Source organism: Corvus brachyrhynchos, unplaced genomic scaffold (assembly GCF_000691975.1).
Source record: "Corvus brachyrhynchos isolate BGI_N302 unplaced genomic scaffold, ASM69197v1 scaffold266, whole genome shotgun sequence".
NCBI classification, from domain to species: Eukaryota; Metazoa; Chordata; class Aves; order Passeriformes; family Corvidae; genus Corvus; species Corvus brachyrhynchos.
This window is the reverse complement of record NW_008238633.1, coordinates 2,060,360-2,085,551: the sequence shown is the minus strand read 5'-3', so window position 1 is coordinate 2,085,551 and position 25,192 is coordinate 2,060,360. Positions and strand designations below refer to the sequence as shown.

Genomic DNA, 25,192 nt, shown 5'->3' with positions numbered 1-25,192 from the left:
GTGCCTAAATGGTGAAAATTGAGGCACGACTGCAGGGGAAGTCGTGCTGCAGGACTGAAGCACAGCTTAGGGGAGAGAACAAAAACACCACAGCTCTTTGCTAAATATGTGTTACACAGGGGGAAGTGCATGTAAATAAGTGATGCTGCATTGATGTTTGCCTTTTTTCCTTTTATGTATTCTCTATATTCTTCACACCCATATCTGTAGCTCTGTAGCCTATTGTTGTATTCGTGGCTGCTTTTCCCAGTACTTTTCCCTACCTTTTCCCTAAGCAGAAAGACAAAACACATTCCAAAGCCCCTACCCTCTCTTGGTTCTTTCTGGGAACCAAGGCTGAAAAACAGCTCTTCGAGAGCTTCTTGGTGATTTTTGTCAATTATGCTAATTCGCTAAACTTTTGGGGTAATATTAATATAGGAGGTAATATGAAGGTTGGTCTTTATTGGAGGGCTCCAGGGGCAGATATGGAAAATGTCCACAAAACCCCACCCTCCACGGGGTGAATACCGTTTTATAAGTTTGGCAAATTAGCATGATTGACAGAAATCACCAATTAGGAGCACAAGTGGTGATGCAATTCCCCCCCACCCCAGTTCAAGCCCTTCCTAAATCTTCCCCCCTCAGGTGGGACTAAGCTTAGTTAATGAAAACTCTCAAAGAGCCGGTTTTTGGGTGAGGTTTATACACCACAGGCCACTCAGCACATGCCACCAGCACTGCAGCCTCCCACAGCCCACACTACTCAGCCTCCTGCACCATTCCAGGCTGGAGATTTCCATGTGTGGCATGGAGAGGGGCACCAAGGAGGGCATGGAGGCGTTTGGGTTCTTCCTGGCCGTGCCACCGCTGTGTCCCCGTGCAGCGACGGAGGCACGGTGCACACCCGTGGCCGTGGCCCTGCTCTGCTCCCTCGTGCCTGGCTGCTCCTGGCTGCCTGCCCTGGCCTTGGCACTGCCCTGGCACCTTGGCACTGCCCTGGCACCTTGGCACTACGGCCAAACCGTGCCAGGGCTGAGAAGCACAGAAATGCTGTTGATGCTCAGCCCTGCGTTGGAAGGCGGGCAGTGGATTCTCCCGGTTCTGTCTCAGGCAGAAATCGTTCGCAGCAAAGGTGTTGTCACATTTTAGTTTTCCCCTGTGGCATTTGGGTGAAATGACTTCTGCTCAGGTGGCAGCATCTGAGTCAGCTGGACACCAGGCAGATCTGTTCTGTGAGCTGCTGCTGCTGCAGGGAGAGCCCACGGCCACTTACTCACCTTCCATCTGTCGGAAAATACGTCTGTGTGAGCAGGGGGAGAAAAGAAAGCCACATTTTGCATTGAATTCAGCTCAGAGTGCCTGATGATGACAATTCCAGGGGGATATTTTGAATATGAATCCGTGATTCATGTCTGAACGTATTTTTTCTTGCATTTTTCACGTGTGGCCCTTCTTTCCCATGTAATAATGCACAGTTATGACTGTTCCTTCACGGAGGATTTAATTTCCTCCTTGCTCAGGAGTCAATCTGTGCACAGCTCACTGGCAGAAGATCTCCCTGTCTTTACCACACAGGAGAAGTGGAAAGAAGTGATTTGCATCTCTCTATATACAGGGGGTGTGTGTAAGCAGGCTGTGGAAGTATGGATGTGAAATTAGGATTTCAGCTGGGTTGGGGACTTGCATAACCGTGGCTTCCAGTTGACTCAGAGTGTGTAGAGTGAATTCATCTCCTCTCTCAAAGGCCATCTATTTCTAGAACCTTTGTGTGCAGTTCGGCTGATCACTGAAATAAGTCACTGCTTAAAGTACAAGAAAGCAACGTGATTTTATTCATCAGACGGATGAATTTAACATATTCAAAGTAATGGATAATAAAGATAATAGGAAATAGCCAGTCCTCCACGTGAAGCCAGTGTGGGAGGAGGTGTTTGGATTGTGGGGTTTTTTTAAAGTCCACATTTGCTGGGTTTGGGGATATCAAAAAAAAAGCGTGGCTTTTTCTTCTGAGCAGCACACAGCAGATTTTTCCCTGGTTTTATTCGTGCTGCTTTCAAAAAGTCATAATTATTTAACATCGATGGAACAATGCTCTTGAAGAAATTGCAATGCTTTCCTTAAATGGGAGATTTCTAAATTGCAATGGATCTGCAATTGTAATATTTGTAAGCATTTGGTGTAATTACAGATTCACAAAGCTGGCTGCCACAAAAAATGGCTTGGTGTTATTGCAGAAGAATTAAGTCAGGAATGCAAAAAGCAAGAAAACAGTACTTTGGAAAATGTCACCCTGGAAATTAAATATTGCTCTTTTCAAAATCCTCAGGAAAAAGTCCCATTGGAGAACTGCTGGGAAAGGAAGGGAAGATGAAGGATACAGAATACAGACACAAAATTCCCTTTCATAGTTCAGCGATGTAATAATAATCTGTGGAATAATCCATCATTTGCTATCACTAATTATTTCAGGTGCTGATAAATTCAAGATAAAGTATTTCTGTGAGCCTGTGTACCAGCAGGTATTTGTGTACTGCATCAGTTCTGAGCAGTTAAATATTTTTGTGTCAGTATTTCTAATATGGATCCTCTGTCACAGAGGTACTGCTAGTACAGGATTCTGGGTCTCTGTGGGGCTTTTTATTATTTTTTTTTGAGGAAATTCCTCAAAAACATGAGGGTTTTTTTTTTTTTTAGATGCCTGGAAGTAAAAAATTTGTTCCTTCAGCTGCTGTCCACTGTAGAGAGAGGTGGGGGAAAAGAAGAGAGAGAAGAATTGTAGTGTGATTAACAATTACAGGTGTCTCAGGATATGAACTTCAGCCCATTTTCGTTAAATTCTGAGTACAACACTTTTTAAGTCCCACTTCTAAAACCTCTTGGAGCACCCACAGAGCTCTGCAGTGCCTTGGCTTGGCAGGAAATGCCCTGCTCTGTGTGCCAGGCAGTGTCTGCCCTTCTGCCTTGGCCATTCTCTGTGGCACAGCTCCTCTGTCATGAATAAATTAAAATGTGGCAGCTGATGGAACACACAAATCCAGATCCTCTTCCAACTCTGGCAGGCCATCATTTACCACATATTGGTCTTAAATCCATTTAAAAGCTTTTGTACTTTGTGAAATAATGCTTCAGCTTATAAAGTTGATTCTCTGGGAACAGTTTAGGATGTTTTAAAGATTACTTGGCATAAATTTAGTTTTCTAAAGGGTAGGGCTGTTGGGTTTTTCACCTGGTAATTCCATTGTGATACTTCAGCTTTAATAAGATTGTGTGGCTGTAAAAGGAAGGAAATTGGTGTAAAATGCACTTGGATCCATTCGTGTCCTCAGGGGAAGAAAAACAATTCTCTCTTAAGACGGAATAAATTTACTGATTTAAAAATGCATCAGCAAGATGTGAAAAAGTCCTAACAGTCCTGGCTGCTGCTGTGCCCAGGTGAGTGAAGCACCTGGGGTGGGACTGCAGCAGAGCTTTCAGCTGTCCTGGCTTTCTCAGGTGCCTCCAGCAGCTGGTACCATGTTCATGGCCAGAGCCAAAGGGATGTAAAGAGGGAGAGAGGAGAATTACAGCCCCTCAGTGCACAGGAGAGGGAGAAGGGATGAGTCACCAGCTTTTACACAATCCCTGCAATCCTTCCTGCTCACATTCCAAATGGGTTGGCACTGGCTGCAACTCCTTTTGTCCCTGTCCCTTTTAGCTCCCCTCTCAGCACAATGAGCTTTGTCATTCAAGCCACACTTTCCTCTCTATTTTTTATTTCCTCTGAGCTTTTTTTCTCTGCAGGCTTTTATCCAGTGCCACCTGTGCTGACGTTTTTCTAATTAAAGCAAAATTAGCTGTGGCCACAATCATGAAATCACATGCAAAAGGACTTCTCCAGAAGCAAGGAGACCCTCACAGCTGACTGGCTTATGCAAGACTTGACATCGTTAGGAATGCCTTGCTATGTAAATTCCATAGGCCAGAGGAGGTTTTGGGGCTGATCATTCTCATGTCAAGCATATTTGAGGGCTTTCTTCATATCTTCTAGCACAATAAAGACATTGGTTTATGAAGTAATCATGCTTTTAGATTTTAGGTTGAGACAAAGGGTGATGACATTTTGGAAGATGACGCTGGCATTACAAAAGAGTGAGAAAAGATGGCTAAGTACTCATCCAATATTCTGCTTTCAAAGCCACGGGGATCTGAAGGATGCTTGGGATTTGCAGGGAATACATTTTGGTGGCATTTGGCTTCGTGGTAAGCAGGGCTCTGAGCACAGATCCCACCTTGCCCCACACAAGATGAACAGCATAAGCTGTGAGTGAGAGCTCAGAACAGCACCTGTGGCACCAGGGGCTGGAGCAGGAATAAATAATAGGAATAAATAGGAATAAATAGGAATAAATAGGAATAAACAGCTCCTGCCTGCTCTGTTTTTAGGGCTGAGCACACAGGGCTGTGAGCTCCTCGGGACAGGGATCCCACTGGAAGAGGCTGGGAAATACGGGCAGGGAAGGAGGGAATCAGCCTGTTTTTTTAGTAGCCCTGCAGTGAGGGACAGACATTTCCTGGGCTGCCCTCAGCTGTGGAATCTCAAATCTCCAGCCTGGCATTGAAGCCATGACAGAAATTGTGGCTGGGGAGAACGTGGGGTGAGAAATGACCTCTGTGCTGTGGTAATTCCTCCTTTTTCATCCTGGGGAAGATCAAACCAGCCTCCTCAGAGTAATGGAAGTAATGAAAAATAGGGGTAATCCTTTTTGTCTAGATCATTTATGCCCACCAGAATGCTGGCAGTTCTGCCAACTCCCAGAATCCAGGAATAATAAAGTCCCTGAGAAGCTGCTACTTTATTGGAACATGCGAGGCTCTGAAGTACAAGTTATGAGAATGAAGGCACACGAAGCCAAATGCTGTTCTATTTTCTTATTTCTATTTCCAAAATTGTGTTTCCCCCAGCGTTATCGTGTAGAATCCTTTCTCCAGTCCCCGTTCTCGTCTGCTGTGAATTAAATTCTCATGAAATCACGGTGTTAATAATAAATATGCCACCGAGATTTGCCATTTTCAGAGCCCAGGTCAGCAACAGGGAGGTCTGTTAAGAGCACTGAGGGGTCCATATATTAACTACCTGCACTGAGATTTCCATTCTTCATTCTACCCAAATGACCTTGAGCAATCAGGCCAATCTTTCTTCTGGAATACTTATCAGTGGTGCTCATGATTGGGAATTGCCTGGAATTCCAATTAAAGAGAGTCCTTTCTGCTGGGCAGACTTTATTTTCTGTTCTGAGAGTCACTCAGGCCCATGGTAACTTCTGCTGTGTGTTGATAAAGGAACAGAATAATTTTGGTTTCATATATTCCCTAATCAAAACCTTGTATTGACTTTTTGTTTCAGCTGAGAAATCCTTTTTGCAGTAATGCTGTTCTTTCTTAATCGAGAGAGGAATTTGGATAGAGGGAAATAAATTGCTTTACCTAAGATTATGTGTCAGCTTTCTTAAAGGAACTTTCTTGTTCCCCTGTGCCTCTAAAACTGCAGTTTTAGGGGGTTTTTGTGTTCTGTTAAATGACCTGTGTTTTTACAATGAATTCCAGTGAAATCTATCCAATTTGAATTTTTCTTAGTTTCATGTTAGAACAGAACATTGGAATAACTGACCAGGCATTGACAACCTGTGTCAGTTCAGGTGATAAAGATCTTCAGAGAGCTGGGGAATCAAACTCCACAGGGAATATTGGACTCTCCAGGCCTAAAATAAATTTTACTCCAATAAATGTTTTTCTGAAATTTGCTTAATATATTCTCATTAAAAAAAAAAAAAGAAGCACTTGTTAAAAGCCATTACACCAATTTGCTGTAATTATCTTTTATACTGCAAAGGAATGGAAGAATTTTCCCTTGTTTCCTTTTGTTTTTTTTTAAAAAAAAGTAGTATATAATATACATCATCCATAAAAATATATATATGTCATATATATTGTATGTATACATAAAGTACTTTCTTGGCCTTAAATTTATGAATATAAAAGGGGTTTAAATATATACAATGTAGAAATATATTTTGCATTGATCTAAAGATACAATAAAAAAAATTCGCCTTGTTTCCTTTTGTTTTTTTTTAAAAAAAAGTAGTATATAATATACATCATCCATAAAAATATATATATGTCATATATATTGTATGTATACATAAAGTACTTTCTTGGCCTTAAATTTATGAATATAAAAGGGGTTTAAATATATACAATGTAGAAATATATTTTGCATTGATCTAAAAATACAATAAAAAAAATTCATTATATATAAATATCTATTTAAAAAATTAACAGGAGTCACTAACAAGATGTAGCCCAGCAGAACTGTTATTTATGGAGAATTACAACTTGCACCAAGCTGGATTTTGTGGCTCCATTTCTGTGCTTCTTTAAGGTCACCTACCAGTGCTGCCATTTAAAGTTATGAGGCTGTCCCTACCAGTCCCTGCCTTCCTGCTGCTCCCCTGACAGCACAAATGTTCTTGGAGCAGCAAGAAAAATCACTTTTCAGTCTGTTTTGCTCTACTGGCACTTTCCTTCCAAACTCCTTCCTCCTCCTGCATCCTTCTCTCCATCCTGTCACTATCGTGCTGTGGATAATTCCACAACTTTTCCACGTGCCTGTGCGTTCTGGGATGAGTTTCATTGGGAATGGGAAGCCCAAGAGAAGTCAAATTAAGCTTTGTGCAGAAAATTATAAATTGTTGGAATATGAGGTTAAAAAAAACCCCAAATCCTCCTAATTGTGGATATTTTTTCTGTGCCTTTGCTGGGAGGTTGAGCAGCAGACCATGGAGGGGCTGTTGAGGGAGATTCCACTGTGCCCATTTACCTCCTCTCCTCGTGGTGATGGCTTGCAGGATAACAACTAAAAATGGGGATTCTGGGCTCTGACACAATACCTGCACTCTTTAAAGGAAAAGCCAGGGATTTATGGAGGAAAAGGGAATTTTATGAGAGGAAAAGTGACACCTGTGTCCTTGCAGACCTCTAAACACACATCTACCTGTGTGGTTTTTGTACACATATATGAATAATTTATACATCCAGGCAAGCACAGACATCCAGCCACAGACTTCCAGCACGTTTGGAGATGGAAACAAACACTGATGTAGCTCTGAGGAAGTTTAGCAGTTAATGAACCCAACAAAACATTCCTTGGGCCTCGTTTGTGTCCTTAATGTTGTCCAGGGAGCTTGTTCTGCAATGGAATTGGTGCTGAGCAGCAGCCTGGTCCAGTCCCAGCTGGGTTTGTCTTTTCCACACCTTAAAAAAGCCAGCACAGGTCGTTGACTGCCCTCATATTGCAAGAATTTGGAATTTTCTTGGGAGCATCTATTTTGTTGTTGTTTTTTAATTAGGGTTATACCTTTTGTAAACAAGTAATGACCCCAAGTCCTCCTTTCAAATAAATCAGGGTACACTTCCCTCGAAGGGAGTCAAAAGCACACAACAAATAAAAGGAACCACACGTCTGTTTTCTTTAAAATACACGTTTCCTCCTGAAATTTAGGGATCTCTGTGGCCAATCTTGTGATTTTTATCAGGCCTGTGAGTCAGATTTTTTTAATTTTTTTTTTTTTGTATTCTAAGTTTTCGCTCTAACAGATTTTGCCTGCCCACAGACTACCTCCCATCTGTTCAGGTTAATGGTTTTTCTGCCTGTGCTCAGAAAGGAGCATATTGCAGGATTTGAGTGGGGAATTTCATCTCAAGACACCACTAGTCCTTGGAATCTGCTTAAACTTGGTTGCCAGGACTACTCCATCCAAGGCAAATAGGATAAATAACTGGAGATTGTCTTGCAGGAAAATGAGAGCTGTAGCTTGCCTACAGAACAGGACAAAAAGATATGGGTGATAATGGAATGGAAACCTTGGGTAAATGTTGGGATTGGGAAGTGTTCGAGCTCTCAGCTCTTAAATACGTGGTGGGGGCTGAGAGTGAAGAAGGGAAAAGGAGGAAGAAACTGTGGATCCAGGGATGAGACAGAAAGTGGTGATGCCTTTTGTAGGGGGATAGTCCCAAAAGGAGCCCTCAGCAAAGTCTAAACCAAGTGCTGTCTCACACTGGAACAGCAAATTAATCACAGTATCACAGTGTTGTGGGTTAGAATCAAGCCCTTAAAAAACTGCCTGCCTCAAGCTGTTGGTCCAGGAAAGAGACTCAAAATACGGGGATTCACACAAGTATGGAAAGGGTGAAATTTTGAAGCCTTGACCTGCCACCTTTGGAGAATTCTTTTAAAAAGCTGAGAGGTAGAGGGATTCATAAATCCTTCCCTTCCTTGGCTGTGAAACTGTGCCTGTCTTTCACTCCCAGCTCAGCCCTTCGGCTGCAGAGGTCAGGGTGTTCCCAGTCCTGCTGGACTGGCTGGGAGGGGGTTGGTGTGTTCTTATTTGTGCTGCTGAGAGTGAACACAAGAATTCCCGTTCCCTCAGCTGCTCTGCGCTCCTGGATGTGCTGGGTGTCATTAAAGGCATCCTTGAGAGAAAGCCAATATCAGACCCTCCCAATTATCTTCTTCCTCAGCAGCACAGTGCAGAAAACAGCCCAATTTGTGCCTGTGGAAGTGTTTCCAAGGTGTTTTTCTAGCTGGGGATTGTGTCTGGATAATGATCCTCTGCTTTCTGTCAGGCCCACCAAGGAAATAACACAGCTTTGGACAGAGCTGCTCACATTAATCTGTTCCTTTCTGGGCACATGTGTTGAAAATGGGGGCTCTGAATGGTTTTAGACACATTATCCTGCCACAAGGAGTGTGTGCTGGGGATAGTTTGAGGGAAAGCTGGTAAGGGAAGGTGGAGAGGAACAGGGGTGCAGCCATCAACGTGTCACTGTCCCCAGCTGTCCTGTCTGCCACTGAGGGCTGCTGGCAAGATGTGGATGCTTAAAATTAAATTAAATTAAGATTTAGTCTCTTACAAATGATGAAAACTGGGGAATTTTGCTGAATCCTTCATTGCCTGTGTAGATACCCAGTGATAAACTGGACTAAAATGACCATTTCCTCTTCTTTCTTTTTGGATGAATGATGCAAAAAAATTGTCATAAACTGGTGCTGAGAGTTTCCCCATTTTCTGTGTCTCAGTATTTGACATCTAGAGCTGTCTTGTGTTCGTTTCTGAGCACAAGGCTCTGCTTTGCTTCCCCTCCACCCCTCCCTGTCCAATGTGGAGCTTTTTCCGGGAGCTGTGTCCCAGCCAGAGGAGGTCCAGGGGTCACATTCAATAATGGGGGACCAGGCTCTCCACAGCTGGCAGAACGTAGCAAGGGAGATTTACTACGGTGGAAGAAAGAAAACTTCGGGGAATCTAATCTAGTTAATATTATTTTATTAAATAATTGTGCATTAATGGGTTTTTTCATCTGTTTTTTGAATTTTTCAGTCTCTCAAACTGGGGTAAAATGTAAAAGCAAAAGGCAGAGATGGATTTTGGTCCTTGCCAGCTCTGTACCTGTGTGTCTTGTGGAAGCCTCACGGTAGCTTGGATTGTGATAAGCTCATTTCCTTAATTTTGATCTAAAGTACAGCCGAGAAAATACCTCAGCTTTCTTTTCCCTCTGAAATTTTGCAGGATTAATAGAGCCCAATGGGTAGCAGCGGTGAATAGATGGAAATTACTGCTCAAATCACCTTTAGTTGCTCCGATTTTACTTACAGCGATTAATGTTTTGGTTTAAAATTAAACCACCATTACTTTTAATTAGTAATTAGATTCACAAATTGGTGAAAGCTCTCCAAACTTGGGTGTTTTTGCCAGTGATTTTCCAGAGCTGCAGCTCCCGGCAGATGGCAGTGCTGGACTGGATGTAGGTGAGGACCTGCTCTCCTCCTGCCTGGAAAGGGAGCAGAAGCTCAGATTCACTCCAGGGATTCATTATTCCCTAAAAACACATTGCAGAAATGGATCTTGGTTTGGTTTGCTTCCCTTTTCTCGGCGCCCCAGTGAAGTCTGAAATGGCTGGAGACACCAACTATAAATATATATATAAAATTTATATAATTATTTATTATTATATATATAAAATATATATATTATATATATTATATAAAGAAATTATGATTTTTGTCTTAAGTAATCCTGGTTGAACTGGCAGAATGTGAAATGCATTTAGAAGAAATGCCCATAAACAAAAAAACTTTATTAAAAGTCACTAAGATTGGCTTTGGTTGCCCTTAAATCTTTGTGAAGGAACCTGCCCTTATTTGCTTCACACCATCAGTGCATGTGATGTCTGGATTATCAGAAAAATGAGATCCACTCATAAGAAATCTTAAAAATAACCTCAAAACAAAACATCAAATACTTCAGATTCTGTCTCTAACTCAACAGTGTGACTTTTTTTTTTAGTTAGCTGCTGGACCATGGAACAGGATAAGTAATTAATGAGGATGGAGAAACTCAGACTGCAGGGGCTTACAATGAATTAACGAACACAATGCTCACCAGGTGTGCTCTGTGGAAAAGCTGGTGTTGGTTCAGACAATTATAAAAACTACTGGGGCTAAGAAAGAGCCTCTAAAGTGAAAAAGGAGAAGAGGAGAAAAGATAGAAAATCCTGATTTCAAAAGTTGTCAGAAAGATTCATGGACTTGCTTTTAAAAATTTAATGGAATGGCCACGCCTGCGAATCCTGGTGAATTTTCTCTTGGTTGTGCTGTTAGGGTCTTAGGGATTACTTGCTCATTTTGGGTGCTCTAGTTTCTTCCCTGCTCACAAATGAAAAAGAGAAGGATTTGAGGAGACACTGGCAGAGTGCCATTCTGTGGGATTTCGATAGGAGAGCTGCCTCGAAGCGATCCCTGACAGAACTACAGACTAATTTGTGTGGATGCAGTAGCAAACCACACTGAGGGGAGCAGCAGTTTTTTCTGAAGAGAATTAAACTTGCAGGATGGACACCCTGGGTCTCCAGCTCCAAGAGGTTTTCAGCACATCCTGAATTTGTGTCCCAACAGGCCTTATTTTGGAATAATCACGAACTCATTCTCCCTCTGAGCGCTGTTATTTGTTCGTGTTTTGTTTACTCGCCAGGAGGATCGTCCTTGCCCGGAGCCATAAATTCACAAGTGAAAATATTTACCAGTAACCAACTGCAGATTTGGCTCCTACGTAACCAGGGCTGCTGTGGGGGGCTCTGCCAAATGGCAGCTCCTCCATGGGAAAAGCATTCCCATTCCCTTCTCCAGATGAACCAGTGCCACGGGCTGCAGGCTTGCCCAAGGATCCATCAGCAGGGAGGTGACCAACAGCCTCATGCAGCCTCATGCACCCTGGGGACCACGGGGGAATCCCACAGGAGGAGGTGGGGCTGGGTCCAGCTCATCCCCTGGGCACCCTGGGCTCAGGGCTGGGTGTCACCCAGGGAGTGGGAAGGCAGAGATCAGCCCTGCTCAAACCTCTGAGATTTTGGACCAGGCTTTGCTATGGTGTACAGAAGAGAACACAGAGAGCTCCTGTTCTCAGCCCTATAGGCACAGGGGGAATTAATCTTATGGATCTGGAGCCTACAATTGTGTAATGATTGCAAATACTGCTACGTGTGGCTGTCAGTCAAAAGAGAATGTTTGTTTGAGTCTTAGTTGCCTCATGCCTGTTGCACTTCCATGTTTTAGCAGTAAATCTCAGATCTGACACCACTTAGTTGTGCAAAAAAAGAAAAAAAAGAGGGAAGGAGAAGGGAAGATTTGTTGGAATCTCACCCTGTGTCCAGCACAGCCTCTGCTCCTCACAGCTGGGAGGGCTTGGGGTGCTGGGGTTTGCAACAACCTCTGGGGACACTGCTGCTCAGTTCCCTGGCACACTGCTGGATTCCCAAATCCCAAACCTGTGGTGCTCTATATTGCTCCACTGCAGAGCTGGACGGGAGCTGAGTGATGCAGACCTTGGCTGGAGTAGTTCTGCACCAAACACTTGGGAGAGTGTGGAGCTTGTCTGATTCCAGTGGTCATCAAGCACTAAAAACTTGGCTCTCTCCTGCTTTACAAGTGATGAGAAGGGTGTGAGCCATGGTGGGATTTTGTGTTATTGCATAGTTACACCAAAAAGAGTGGGCCTCTCTCTCTGACAGAGATTTTTTTGGTTTTAATTCAGCTCCTAATTAGATGCACCACGAGCAAATTAAGTTTGCACAGCTGCCTGTCAGACACTGCTGTCAGGAAAGTGCTCTCTCATCTCTGCTGCCTTCCCCTTTGTCTCAGCATCCTCATCTTGGGCTCTGTCTTGTGTCACAGATCCCAATAGATTGACCTGGCTTTGAGCTTTGTGGGCCGTTTTTGTGTAGGAATTTTTGAAGTCTGTATTGCCAAGGTCAGGCTCACCTGGAGAAGGGAAGGAATGTCCATGTCTGGAGTATTACTTGTGGTGCCAGTTCATTGTAGTGAAAAACACAGTTCACTCACCAGCAGTACTGGAAGATTCTGTTCTTCCCTAATCCATAGTGAGAAGCTGAAAAACCTCAGAACACAGGCTCTCAGTTATTTGGCTTTTTAGAGAATATTGAAATCAATAAACCAAACATGGGTATTTGAAGTACAGACAAAATGATGTGACTGTATTTCAAGGTGTAATATTAAACTACAAGGTGGTTGGTTTCATTTTCTAACACACTTGGGGAGCTTAAAAACAGTGAAGAGGTGCTACTGGCAAAAGCATTTTCTATTTTCTTGGTATCCATTTGCACAGAGAATTACCTGTACAGTGTAGTTCCCATGGCTGTTGGAACTTGAGTTTTTGTGGCAGCATTCTGGACCTTCCCCAAAAGCCAGCAGCTAGGTAAAATGTGCATTTCTGAGGCTCATTCTTCCATAATAACTGAGAAATTATTTTGCTTTTCTGCTGAGCACAGTGCATGAAATTCTCCTTCCCTCGAGGTGGGGAAATTGCACTGGAAGTACCACCCAGTGTCTGATCCACATTTAGAGTCAGAGGAGACTCTCATGAAGCCAGTGGAAACTGTGTCCATGTGGGAGAAAAAAGCCCACCTTGAAAATATTCATTAATTCACCTACAAATAGCAGAGGGCCCTAGAAAGCATCAGCAATTGGTGGTGATTTAACCCATCAGATGTGAGTGATTAATTTCCTCGTGAGTTGTTGCTAATGCTGTGGGAAACACATCGAGAGTGGTGTGGCTGTTGCTGTTAATGTGCTGTTTCTGGTCGATTTAAGCTGCTCACAAGCTGGGTTCATGGCACATGCGGTGCCTGTGGCCCATCCCTGAGCACAGCAGGCACTGGAATATTCCCGCTATTTCCAGCCACCTCGTGGGTGACTCCTGCCTGCCCTGCTGTCCCTTAGAGCCAGGAAATCCGGGGTATGACCATGGATCTGCTTATCTGGGATTGGAAACCAGTCTTTAGCCGATCTCCTCTGCACTTCTTCCTGCAGAAGAGGGCAGCAAAAGCCATCGACTCCTTCCCTTCCTGCCTCTCTGCAGATGCTAAACCAAGATGAGGTTTTCTGCTTGATACACTCAAAAAAAAAACCAAAAAAAAAACCAGGGCAGCACATGACTGTCTTGAGTATAAGCATAAAAGCGTAAGTTTCAGTTGCATGAAAAAAAAATAAACTGAAACATCAAATGCTGGTTTACACCGATTATTTGGGCTTTTTTGTTCAAATGGGGCCTCAAGTATTGCTGTAATGTGATGTTAGTGGGAGTGCATGACTTGCATCTTCCCCGTCTTTCTTTCCTCCTTTCTGGACTGGCTCATCCAGAACCTCAGAGGGGTTTTTAAGATACATTTTTTGTATTAAATTCAGGATCCTCAAAGGTGAAAATTCAACCAATGCCACAGCCCAACAGGTTATATGTGAAGTAACATTCTGTAGTGTCTCCAGGCATAAGTGATTCAGATTTACCTCACAGAGCCACACATCTTCCTTAAAGACATCTGAAACACCTCAGAGAACTCGGCATAAATAGGAAAATTAAAAGGCAGATGCATTTCTGATGAAAAATGGATTGGATTCAGTCTCAGAGGCTCTTTCACTCCATGCTGCTTTATATGGCTTTTCAGGTGTTGCCAGAAATGACCTCCTGGCAGTGTAAAGTCTTTAGGTTCACTTTATTTTCTTTACCTCAATAAGAAAAAATAAATTTACATATCTCAAGATTATATCTCTAGCTGGTTTGGGTGTTTTCTGTCACAAACTATTCACCAGGGGCTGCACTGTGGGACATTTTAGCCGCTTATTCAAGATGTTGTGCCTTCCTTTCTGGACAGGATTGCTCAGTAGCAGTTTGAACTCCTTTATCTTGGTTATCAGCAGATGAAATGGAAAGAATGGACCACTTAGTTGGTAGGGAAATGCCAAATTTGTTACTTTATCCTGCAGTATTGTTTACTGGCTGTAGGAGATAAGGAACTTAGGGCAGCTGGTGCAGAAGATGCAGCTTGAGGCTTGAGCACCAAGCACCAATAAAAGCTGGATTCAGCACTGTAATATTTCGTAATTTGGCTGATATGTTTTCCTGCATAAAAGTTGGAACTTTCTGTTCATCTCATGAGTACAAAATATTTTTATGACCCCAACCCTGGGGAAGTGTAGTAGTCGTCCTAATGAGTCTAACAGATTCGGAAAAGGTTAGGGTGTGTTGCATCACATATTAGGTCTTCTGCTGATGAGGGAATGAACATTTAAAAATACCCTCATTTGTCATCCAATTTGCAGCAAAGGAGCTCACAGAAGTTACATCGTGACTGCAAATCCTGCAGAGAAGTAATGGGCTAATGGTAAACATTACATAATGGGAGGTGTGGGATTCAGAGACATTACCAGAAAGGCAGACTGGTGTTTGGGCATGAAAGAGGACTTGTTTCACCTCGAGTGGGCAGAAAATGAGGCATTTTCAGTTGAGCAGGCTGCTTAAAAGACCCATAAAATTTCAGTTCAACTGAGAGATTCAGGAGTAGGAGGCACTTGCTTCTGCATCACATCTCTAGTGAAAACACTGTTCAGGCACAGAGCAGAGGGACAAACCCTCCAGAATAAAGCAACAGAGGTGCTTCTTGGGCTGGAAAGAATAAAATGGCTCTGCTTTGTTTAAATGATCAGAGTAGAGGGGATCTGATACATGCCAAGGGATGGGAGAACTTGTTAAAAAAGAAAGGGCTGGTAATAAATTAAATAAATTAGGAGAATAAAAGAAGGGATTGAGTTGGAGGTTATGGAAGCCTCTGAAGGTGCCACACATAAAGGTGTTGTGAAAAAACCAAAACCACCTTTCTAGCAAGGAGGTGTGCAGCCCAGGCAGGGAAATGGAGTAATTGCTGCTTAATAAAACTGTGTTCTTCATTTCTAGAGAGGCCATGGGTTATTTTAAAATAAGGTTTTAGAGCGGAATCTCTTTGGGCAGCTCCTCCACGGCCTGGGTAGGGAAATCCTTCACTGAAAAGTGTTTACTCTGGGTTTTCAGGAGTTTGGCCATCCCTGGTGAAGGGAGTGGGGCAAGGTATGAGGGTGCATGTAGGAGGTTTGGGTTTTAAGCAGGTGTTTAGCAAAGTTCTTTGCTCCAGGCTGCAGAAGGGAGGGCAGGAAAGGCTTGCAGCAGAGGAGCAGTGATTGCCCCAGAGGTGTTCTCCTGCCCTGCTCAGTCTGAGCTCTGGGGTGGCTGTGCCCTCGTGGTCCTCAGTAAAAGTGGGCAGCTCAGTGATAAAGAAATCCTGCAGGCTGACAGAATTAACTGTGTCAGTGCCAGGCTCAGGCCAGCTGGGAGGTCTGTGCTGAGATGCACCAGGACAGGAAGTGCTTGCCTTTGTTCCCACTAATGCTCTTTCTGTCTCTTACGATTGACACCTCTGGTGTGGAAATATTTGATGCAGTGATTTCAGGTGCACAGACAGCACAGACAGAAGCCTGAGATGTACTGGCAAAAGGACCTTTTTTTAGGAGCAGTTTATTTTCCCCTTCAAAAGGCTGGACTGAGAGTGAAGAGCTGCATCAGTCGGGTCCTACCTGGCGTGCTGGGGAAAAAATATTTGTATGAAATAAATCAAACTTCAGTTGGGGTTTCTGTGAATTGTCACCTCCCAGGGTGAATGGCTTTGAAGGGCAATCCCTGTGTCCTTGCCATGGCAGTGCCTCTGCTGGGGAGGGCATTCTGTCCAGCTGAGTGATTAACAGCAGAGCAGAACTGCTGGAAGTGTGAGCCATGGAACCTGTTGGAGGAACCTGTGCTGTCCCAGAGCCAGGGAAATGTGCTGCTGCTGTGCACACTTACAGCTCCTGCTAGTGGAGATTATCATTAATCTAATGAAAGCCAGCTCAGCAGGGAGCACTTCTGCAGCTAAAAGTCACTCAAAGTCACAGGTCTGATGTGTTCTGTCATTTGTTTTGTGGTGATGGCCTGCTTCTTCTGGGGCAATTTCTGTGTGAAGTAATAGCTTGAGCAAACATCACTGTTTCATGTGAGAGTGAAATACTGGCTGGGTCAGGTGCCAAGGGTGGAACTCCACCGTGCAGAAACAAAAAGGACCTGTTCTAAATCCAGACAGGTCTTTGCAGAATCTGAGTAACACATTTAAGAGCATCAAGGTCTTTCAGAGTCAGGTTTTAAATAGGATATTTTTTCGTTTCATATCAGTCTCTTTTTGCAGAAATGTGGAACAAGTGAAAAAAAGAAAGTCTGTAAATCACTGTGTTTACAGTGGTCTGGATAATTTCTATTTAAGCACGATAACCTCAGCATAGGTGAGTTATCCAGATGATGATTTTCCTTAGCTTGGCTGATTGGGAAGGCAGCACAGCAAATGTTGGCCTTGTCAGTTGTAGAGCACATGGAAATTGATAGAGAAATCCCCCTGGTCTCAGCAGGTTGTGGTTTAACTCCCAGAAAATGGAAATGTTGTGCAGATCTTAGCATACACTTGCTTTTGTTGACAGTATCTTATGGTCTTCCTGTATTTACAAAAGTCTTTTTTAATTGAACTAAAGAATCAATTATTTCTAATCAGATTTGCCCTTGAAGACTGGGCTCAACTTGAAGTCTCAGCCACAAGACCAGGCTTGGTTTTTCTCCAACGTGTTTTAGTTTGAGATTATTGTAACAAGGCTTTTTAAGTCCATGGAATTACACACTGTGGAACTGTGGGTAGGTGAAGAGGGAAATACATCAGATTTTTTAATATATTTGAAACACCTTTAATGACTCTGCTTCATTCCTTGTCCTTGCCAAAGTTCAGTGAGCAGAGTGAGTTCGTGTCAGGCTGCCTCTATGGCAACTGCATATTCTCTGCTTGTTTAATTTTAAATATGGGTTGTGAAGCAAGGAATGCATCAATATTTCAGGTATTTTGAACAGACTCTGACTATCAGAGGCCCTGCCAGTGACTGCAATGGGCAGCATCCCTTCCACAGCTCTCTGCTCTCTCTGTTGGCTTTGGAAAGCAGTGTTTGAGTTTCAGGGGGAGGATGGTGCTCCTTTCTTTCCTCCTCTTCCTTACCTACAATGCAAAAAATCATCAACAGCAGGCAGCCAAATGTTACCTGGTGTGGGGCATGTTTGTTTTTTAATTTCACTCATGCTGGCAGCTCACCTCACACTCCTCAGAGACCCTGTCCTGGGAAGCTCTGAGAGCTGGTTACAGCTATTCCATGCTCCATGCCAAGAGCAATAAGGCTTAACAGGAATTTTAAACTACAATTGAATGGAATCCTGTAAATCAATAACACCAAACGATTTTGTTCCTCAGCTCCCCTCTCTAAAAAAAAAAGAAAAATTACCATAGGTATGTGATGACTGCCTTTATGAAAGGATTGCCTCTTTCTTTTATTGAAAATGGGAAATAATTCAAGCAGGGCATGGCTGAATTTCATAGGTAGAGTAAATAGAAAAAAAACCAGGTTCTATTTCACAGCAAACACATGCTAAGAAACTCTCGGACTTTTTTCTGAAATTCTGGAGCTATGAGTCTTTAAGTTATTTTTTAGAGATACCAAGATAAATTCTTGCAGTTTGTGGCTCAACATTTGGAGAATACTGTGGAATATTATACATTTTTATAAAAGCTGTTGGCTAAAGCTGCTGTGAAATTAAGTCTCTTTAAATGACTGAATGTCAGATTTGTTTTCAAGCCTCAGATTGCTTAACTTCAGTCCTCACTATTCCTGTTTATTTTCAAAGCTGAAGTCATTTATTGAAATGTGAATCATGCCAGGGTTTAGCTGTTTGGAGGTTGCCTCATGTTTAAGTAGAAAGACTGAATTTAGAGGAATAGCATCTCACTAATTAACAGTTAATGAGTATTTTGGTTATCGCACTAACACATACGTGCAGTGGACTTGGAGTAAAGAGTAGGAGGGTCTGCCTTGGGCTCTCTGTGGTTTTCCAGTTCCATTTGCTCTCTCAAGGAAGTACCAGTTGCTGATATTTGTTAGGGCAGGCCTTAGGGGGAAGTTTAATCTCTGTGGATGGCCAGGTTTCGTTCAGATTTGAAGAAACTTGAGTATTATTCTAAACTTATTTTCCAGTGCCCAAGAGGCAGCTTCACTATAATGTGGCCAAGATAATTCTATTTAAATTAAATGTGTTGTGTGATGCCCTATAATGCATTTACCTCACCTGTTACAGCATCAGAGAGAAATCCAGGAGCTTGTCCTGCTCCCAATTGAATTCAACCAGAACAATGCTGTTAAATTTATGGGGAACAGAAATTGGGCTTTAAGTATTTTCTTCAGGGGTAAATCTTTAGTTTTTCAGAGAGGCATTAAAGCTGTCTGTTGAGGTGAGCTGGATGCTTTCCTCCTGAGGCAGATGTGGTGTTAGCCCTGATTGTGAGACCTTCCTCCCTGCTCTGGCACAAATGCCCTGGGTTTTCCCATAAAACATGCCCAGAACCTTCAAAGCTTTCAAGAGGGGATGCTCACATTCCTCTTATGGGATTCCTAAACAAATTTGGAAAGAGAAACAAGTGATCAATGGCATTGCTGTAAATTAGGTTTAACTTCCACTTTTAGTATTGGCAAAAATATTTGGTGACACTAAGCTGAGTGTGCACCTCCTATAACAAAACAAGGATTTCAAACTTCATCTTTCCTGTGTATTTATTGCAGGAATACAGTATAAATAATAACAATAATAGTAATAATAATAATAATAATAATACAAATGATTTCTTCCTTGTTTTCTTCTTACCAATTGCATGTTTATACAGAATTAATGGTTGGGCAATATTTTAGTGTGTGGTTTCAGTATAAACACTTTTTTTTGCTTTCTGACATCCATTATTCATAGCCTAAAGCTATCCTTAAGAAATATCCTTATTCCTGATGAAATGCTGTCCAAGGCAGTGCTTTCATTTGATTTTTATGAAGTTTGCTTCTTCCACTATTGAAACCAGTGGTGAAACTCTTCTGGACCCCAGTGGCAATAAGCAAGGATAAATTGTTAATATTTGTATTAATATTGCTTTCATTGGTGAGGTAGGTTTCATGTAATACAATAGCATTTTGTTAGATGTTGAAAATGGACAAAGTCACTCTTCTTTAATGCTTGAGGTGACGTTCTGTGGTGTTGTGGTTTGGAATTGTGCAACAAATTTTTCCTTGTAAAAGAAAAAAGCAGGGCACATCCCCTAAGTTTTGGCTTGAGCAAGGAAAATGCAGAGAGACTGATCCCATATTCCTTTAACAACTTCAGAGTGTTAGAATAATTCCCTTTTATCAAATTGTATCAAACCTTTAAAAGATTTCTCTTTTTTGTTTAAATTCTCTTTTAGTCCAAAGCAGATACATGCTGCCTGAGGGATACAAGGGGTGAATTCCTAGAGGAATATCTGGTGGTAAGGCCTGGGAGGCTGGATCAGTGAATTCAGTTCTGTTTTATCACAGCAATCCTGGCGTATAATAACTGCTCATAAGCTCTCCTTTGCATTAACTTCATCTTAAGTTAGTCTAGAGGAAGGAAAACTGATTAGGAAACCAAGCAGGCACTCAAAGATCTGCCAACAGCAGTCTCCAGTACTCTGCTACTTTAAAAACAATGTAAAGTTTCTAAGCATAGTGCTCCCAACAAACCAGTTTTTCTAAATAAACTTCATGGGTAAAGACGAACATGAGTGGTGGTTAGGAAGTTCTCCACATGGCAATGAATTTCCAGGGGCACTGTTGGCTTTGAGAGCATGGCTGTACCTGTTTAATAGGCCTCCTTTTGTATGATTTAATAACTGTGAAACGTGGACTTCAGAATGGTTCATCATTCCAGTGTGCTTTCACTTCGGTGTTGGAAATCACATTGTGCTTTTTACTGCAAGATGCTGTGGGATGGAAAGAAGAATACAAGGATGGCAAAGAAGGGGAATTGTGTATGTGCAGTGGGCAGTTTAATTAGCATATCTGTGTGTTTTCAAGACATTGAAGGCGATACAGGAAGTTTTCTACAGACACTGATTACAGATACAGATATCCTTGATTTTCTCTCCCTTTTTTTTTTTCCTGCAGGGCCAAGGCTTTTCGTGGAAAAAAGGTCCATGGAGAGTATGACATAAAGGTGGAACAGGTAAGTGACTTAACCTGCATGTTACTTTTATATGTGTGCATTTAAAGAAGCACACCTCTATATTAACACATATGTGACACCTCCCTGGAGGGATTTTTAACTCATGTGGGTGTGGCACTTAGGGACATGGTTTGGTGGTGGCCTTGCATTAATGGTTGGACCCCATGATCTGAGAGGGCTTCTCCACCCCAAGTGATTCCATGCTTCTCTGTGCATACATGCAAAGATAAATTCACAATCTTTGTACCCCAAACCCCTCACAGCTCAGGAGATGTGACAGTTTTGGCTGGGGCAGAGTTAATTTTCTCCCCTGGAGCTGCTGTGGGGTTTGGTTTGCTCTGCCTCCACTCACAGCTTTGGCTTTATCTCTTGAATTCTGTTTATCCCCACCCTGGAGCGTGCCCACTTTTACCCTTCTGGTCCCCTCCCCATCCCTCTGGGTGGGAATAGTGAGTGTGGGGCTGAGCTGCCAGCTGGGGTTAAACCACAACAGCCCTTTTTTGGCACCCAACGTGGGCTCTTCTTAGAGGATTTTGACCATAATTTTCACAGCATGAGAAACATCTTGTATTCAGAAGTTGTTGCTTAGAGACTGTGAAGTTCCCAGACACTCCATGAATTACGTGTGGCAGTTCTGTATCACTAATTCCCCACTCAGGAATATAAATGTGCTCTGGGTGCAGCGCTACCGTGTGGGGATGTCATGGTTTAGCAACCAAACCACTACAGGGGATTAAACAAAACCCATAATAAATAGGAATAAATATGGAGATATAATTTAGGGTGCACTGGAATTATGGCTATTTTATTTAAGCTCAAAGGAGGGATTTAAATAAGTCTTTTCACTGCTTTTGAATCTTGAACTCCTCAAATAGATGCTGCTGTAAGAAGCATCAGGCCTGGGGTTGTTTTGTCATTGGATTTTCAAGGAGTGAGGGAAAATGATCCCTTTGTGGATCCAGCTGATCTAAATTCACTGTAATGGTGCAGCATCCATTCTGTGCACTGCTGAATATCTGATGCCCTTGGCTTGGGAACATGGAAAGCTTTGCCAGGGGTCTTCAGGAGAATTGAGGGACAGGCAGGAAAACAAAGACAACTGATTTGTCCACTCACACCTAGAACAGAGCAGGCAGCGGGCAGCACACACCCCATCTCTTTAACAGGAGCAGAAACTCAGTGTAAACCTGGAAATTCCTTCCTGAGCTGTGTTGTGGGACCAGAACTTTAATCAGAGAGAGACTGGAAGTTTCTGAGCCACACAAATCCCTTTGTAACACGTCAGCACAGCAACAATCAAACACAAATAACAACTACTGCTAATACCATTTTTTATAACACTAATTATTTCATTTGTACTCTGCCTTTCTTAACACACAACGTCTTCTATCACGTCCTAAGCTTTTAAAATGATTTATTAATTGCAGATATCCATTCTCAGTCTGGGAGCCAGCAGATTGCAAATGATTCTTTGCCATTTTCAGCACATACACAAATATTTCATTCTCTCCCCATTTGCACTGTTTTTGCAATAAACTTGGAAGTGTCCCCTGTGCTTGGAGCTGTGTCCCAGTGATCCCAGGAGGTGTGAGGGTGTCTGGGTTTAGTGAGGAGAGCTGTGTGCTGGAAACCAAGCACACACTCCAGCGCCTGAGCTGGAGCAGTGGGAGGAAGAGTTCAGCACTCCCTTCACTGAGCACCAGAGTGTGAAAGCCTCCCAGATCTCACTGAGGAAGACTTGCAGTGATACCATTTTTCAAGAGGAGACTAATGAGAATTGTGACACTCTCTATTCTGTGCTGGCGTCCGGGGCAGCAAAGACACTTTTCTTTATCCACCAGAAGACAGTTGGCTGCATTTCAATTCTTCTGCTGGGCAATGTTATTGTAAAGTGCCTTGAGAGTCTAAGCTGGTGAAAGGCTGGGGATAAATGAAAAACATCCTGTCCTTTCCTTTCAAATAACTGGAGATTCAGAGTATGGGAGCGGTTCCTTTTAAATTCCACATTTCCAGTGTGAGAAGACTTTTGAAAAAGTGCTTTAATTGAGAATTTTGTGAGACAATTGTTCATTGGCACCAGATCTTTCAAAAAGAGCAGTAAATGCACATAAAGAAAATAGAACGGGGTAAGCACTATGAGGAGACACAAAATTCTACAAGAAAATGTTATTTTAATTCTGCTTTTGTACTCTTTTCTTCAAAACTTTATGTCAATGTTGAGCCTGTATTAACCTCTTTGATAACATTGTTAAAGCAAAAATATAATTCCTACATTTCTGTGCAGACATGGATGAGTAAATCCGCTTGCTACTGCCCCACAATCCATTTTCACAACATTTTTTTTTACCTTTTGCTCTCTTTGGATTAAAATCTTTTCAAATATGATGTGTCATGCTTGGCAGATACTGCTGGATCAATGTCCTCTTGGTGCTCATTTTATTTCAAATGTCGATTGCCAGCGCTTCAGGCCCTGGTGCTTGAAATAAGGGAGTTAGGAAAACAATAAAATAAACCAGACTGACTAACAGGAGTCTTCTTTTCATAGGCAGAATTTTCAGAAATCAACTTGATAGCCCATGCTGATGGCAATTATGCAGTTGATATCCAAGTAATTCGAAATGGCACCAAAGTCATCAGGTAAGGAAAACTAAACAAAATGACAGCAAAAAGCAGTAAATGGCATCGTGTGTGCTGAGGGGTTTGGTTGTGTTTGTGGATTTTGCCTGGTGCCCGAGAGGGAAAGTAGAAAATAAAATATGTGATTTGTGACCCCCTTTTTGTGACAGCAAGGATGCATCTTGACATTTTAATCATGGGGGAAATGGATTTATTAAGGGAATGAAGTTCAGAATAAAGAATATGTGTTTGGGAGTTCAGGTGATTGATTTGGGTTTTATGTTTGTTACAGAAAGACACGGGTTTGGTGATTTTGTACCTGGCAGACTCTCCCAGATGAGCAGAATTTATTTCTAATGTGGAATATTTTCTATTGGAACAGACCAAGTCATAACTGCCCTCTCAGGGCAGCTCCTGGAATATTCCTGCCTGCTTGAAACACTTCAGTTTGAACACCTCAGATTTCCCAACAGCTGTTCTGTCTAAAAAGGATGATGCCAATTGAAGGCAGGATGAATTTAAGTTGTTTTTTTCAGTGAGGACACCAACAGCCTCGTAAATGTGAGGGGAGAAAACAGGGCACAGTAAAAGCTTAAGGAAGTATTAGAAAATTTATATTAGCAAAATTATATTGGCAGAATTATTATATTGGCAAAATTATTATCAAAATTATATCCTATATTTTATTTAAATGGTGAGAATTGCTCCTATTTTGGCCGGTGCAGTTACGTGTGAGTGAAGTGTAGCAGTTGTTTGGCTGAACAATTGGAACCACACAAGCATGTCCTGGATCTTCATGGTTTGCAGAACATCTCTCAAAATAAAAGATCTCAAAATGTCTACTCATTCATTTTAAAAAAACCCAAACAAAAAAAAAACCTGAAAACCAGGAAAAAATATTCAAAACAAGTTTATGCTTCAAAATTCCAACTCTTTAATCTCTGGCATGTTTTAAAAATATTGCAGTTTAATACAACAACAATGATCTCGAGCCAAATCCGCAAGATTATTTCCTCAGAAGCGATTTGATTTTTCTTAGGGTTGGTGGAATTTTTTACCCAATGATGGAAGTTTTGGAGCCAAGAAATCTTGATCACTGCTCCCTGGTGGCTTTTCTGTAGTACTCCAAAAAGTGTTCCAAAAAGTATCGAGGCCAAGTTACCATCAAAATATGTCAGGAGAAAATGAGGGCCGGGAACCTCCAGAAAACAACATCCACAAAGATTTGCAGTTCATGAGAAGACTTGCTAAAAGTGCTGCTTGTGTTACAAAACAAAGGAGCCTTGTGCCATCAGATAACTCTGAGAACGAGATAAAAAGGGATTTTGTAATATTATAGTTTTGTGGGTAAATTATTTACCCAAATAGAAATATCTGAAGCTGATAATTTCCCCTCAAATCTGGTGTGAGATGCCTGGATGTGTGTGTGGTTTGTGGTGTGAGGTGCAGGCATGATGGGAGAGTGGCTCTCTGTTTCTGTGATAAGTGGAGATATTTGTTATCAATTTGAGGTCCAAAGGGACCTTGTATCATAGATTTATGAGCGAATTATTAGTTAACAAAATCATAGAGATTTTAATGATAAAATTTTGCTGGTTTAGTTTAGGAGGAAAAAAAAGCAGCCACCAACTTCCTTGATTTTTGTGACTGAAAACCACACCATGAAAAATTATATTTTGTGTAACATATGCTGAGATTTTGGATCTTGATGCTTGAGCCAGAATTAAACATTTTCTCCTGACCTTCTGCATGCAGTCACCCCATCCAGCATTAATTACAGAAATAGAACAATTACGTGAATGTATCAGAATCCTTTGAGGGGCTTTTGCAAAGCAAAAAGTATTTCTTTATTTTCAATTTTTAAAAAGCACATTCCCTTCGTCCTCCAACTATTTCATTAAATTGGTTTCTGAAAGGACACTTTCTAGTCTTTTCTTTGGAACCACAGTGCTGTCTGGGATGTGTTATCCCCCTTATTTTAAGTGATAAAAGCTGCCTCTCTTTCACTGAGGGATCTGCAATTTTGATTAAGGCATCATTAGTCCTCTAAGTATTATATTCCTGCT

At 42.1% G+C, this 25,192-nt stretch overlaps 1 protein-coding gene across 1 annotated transcript in view; it reads left to right on the top strand.

Moving 5' to 3' along the window:
• Positions 1 to 20,447: 20,447 nt before the first annotated feature.
• SYN2 (synapsin II) overlaps positions 20,448 to 25,192 on the top strand; it is a gene marked incomplete at its 5' end in the record, with an annotated part of 97,977 nt that continues 93,232 nt past the window's right edge. The window contains 2 exons of the mRNA XM_017737290.1: positions 20,448 to 20,510; positions 23,056 to 23,147. Of these exons, the coding sequence (XP_017592779.1) occupies positions 20,448 to 20,510; positions 23,056 to 23,147 (155 nt within the window). The remainder of the gene's footprint in view (positions 20,511 to 23,055; positions 23,148 to 25,192) is intronic.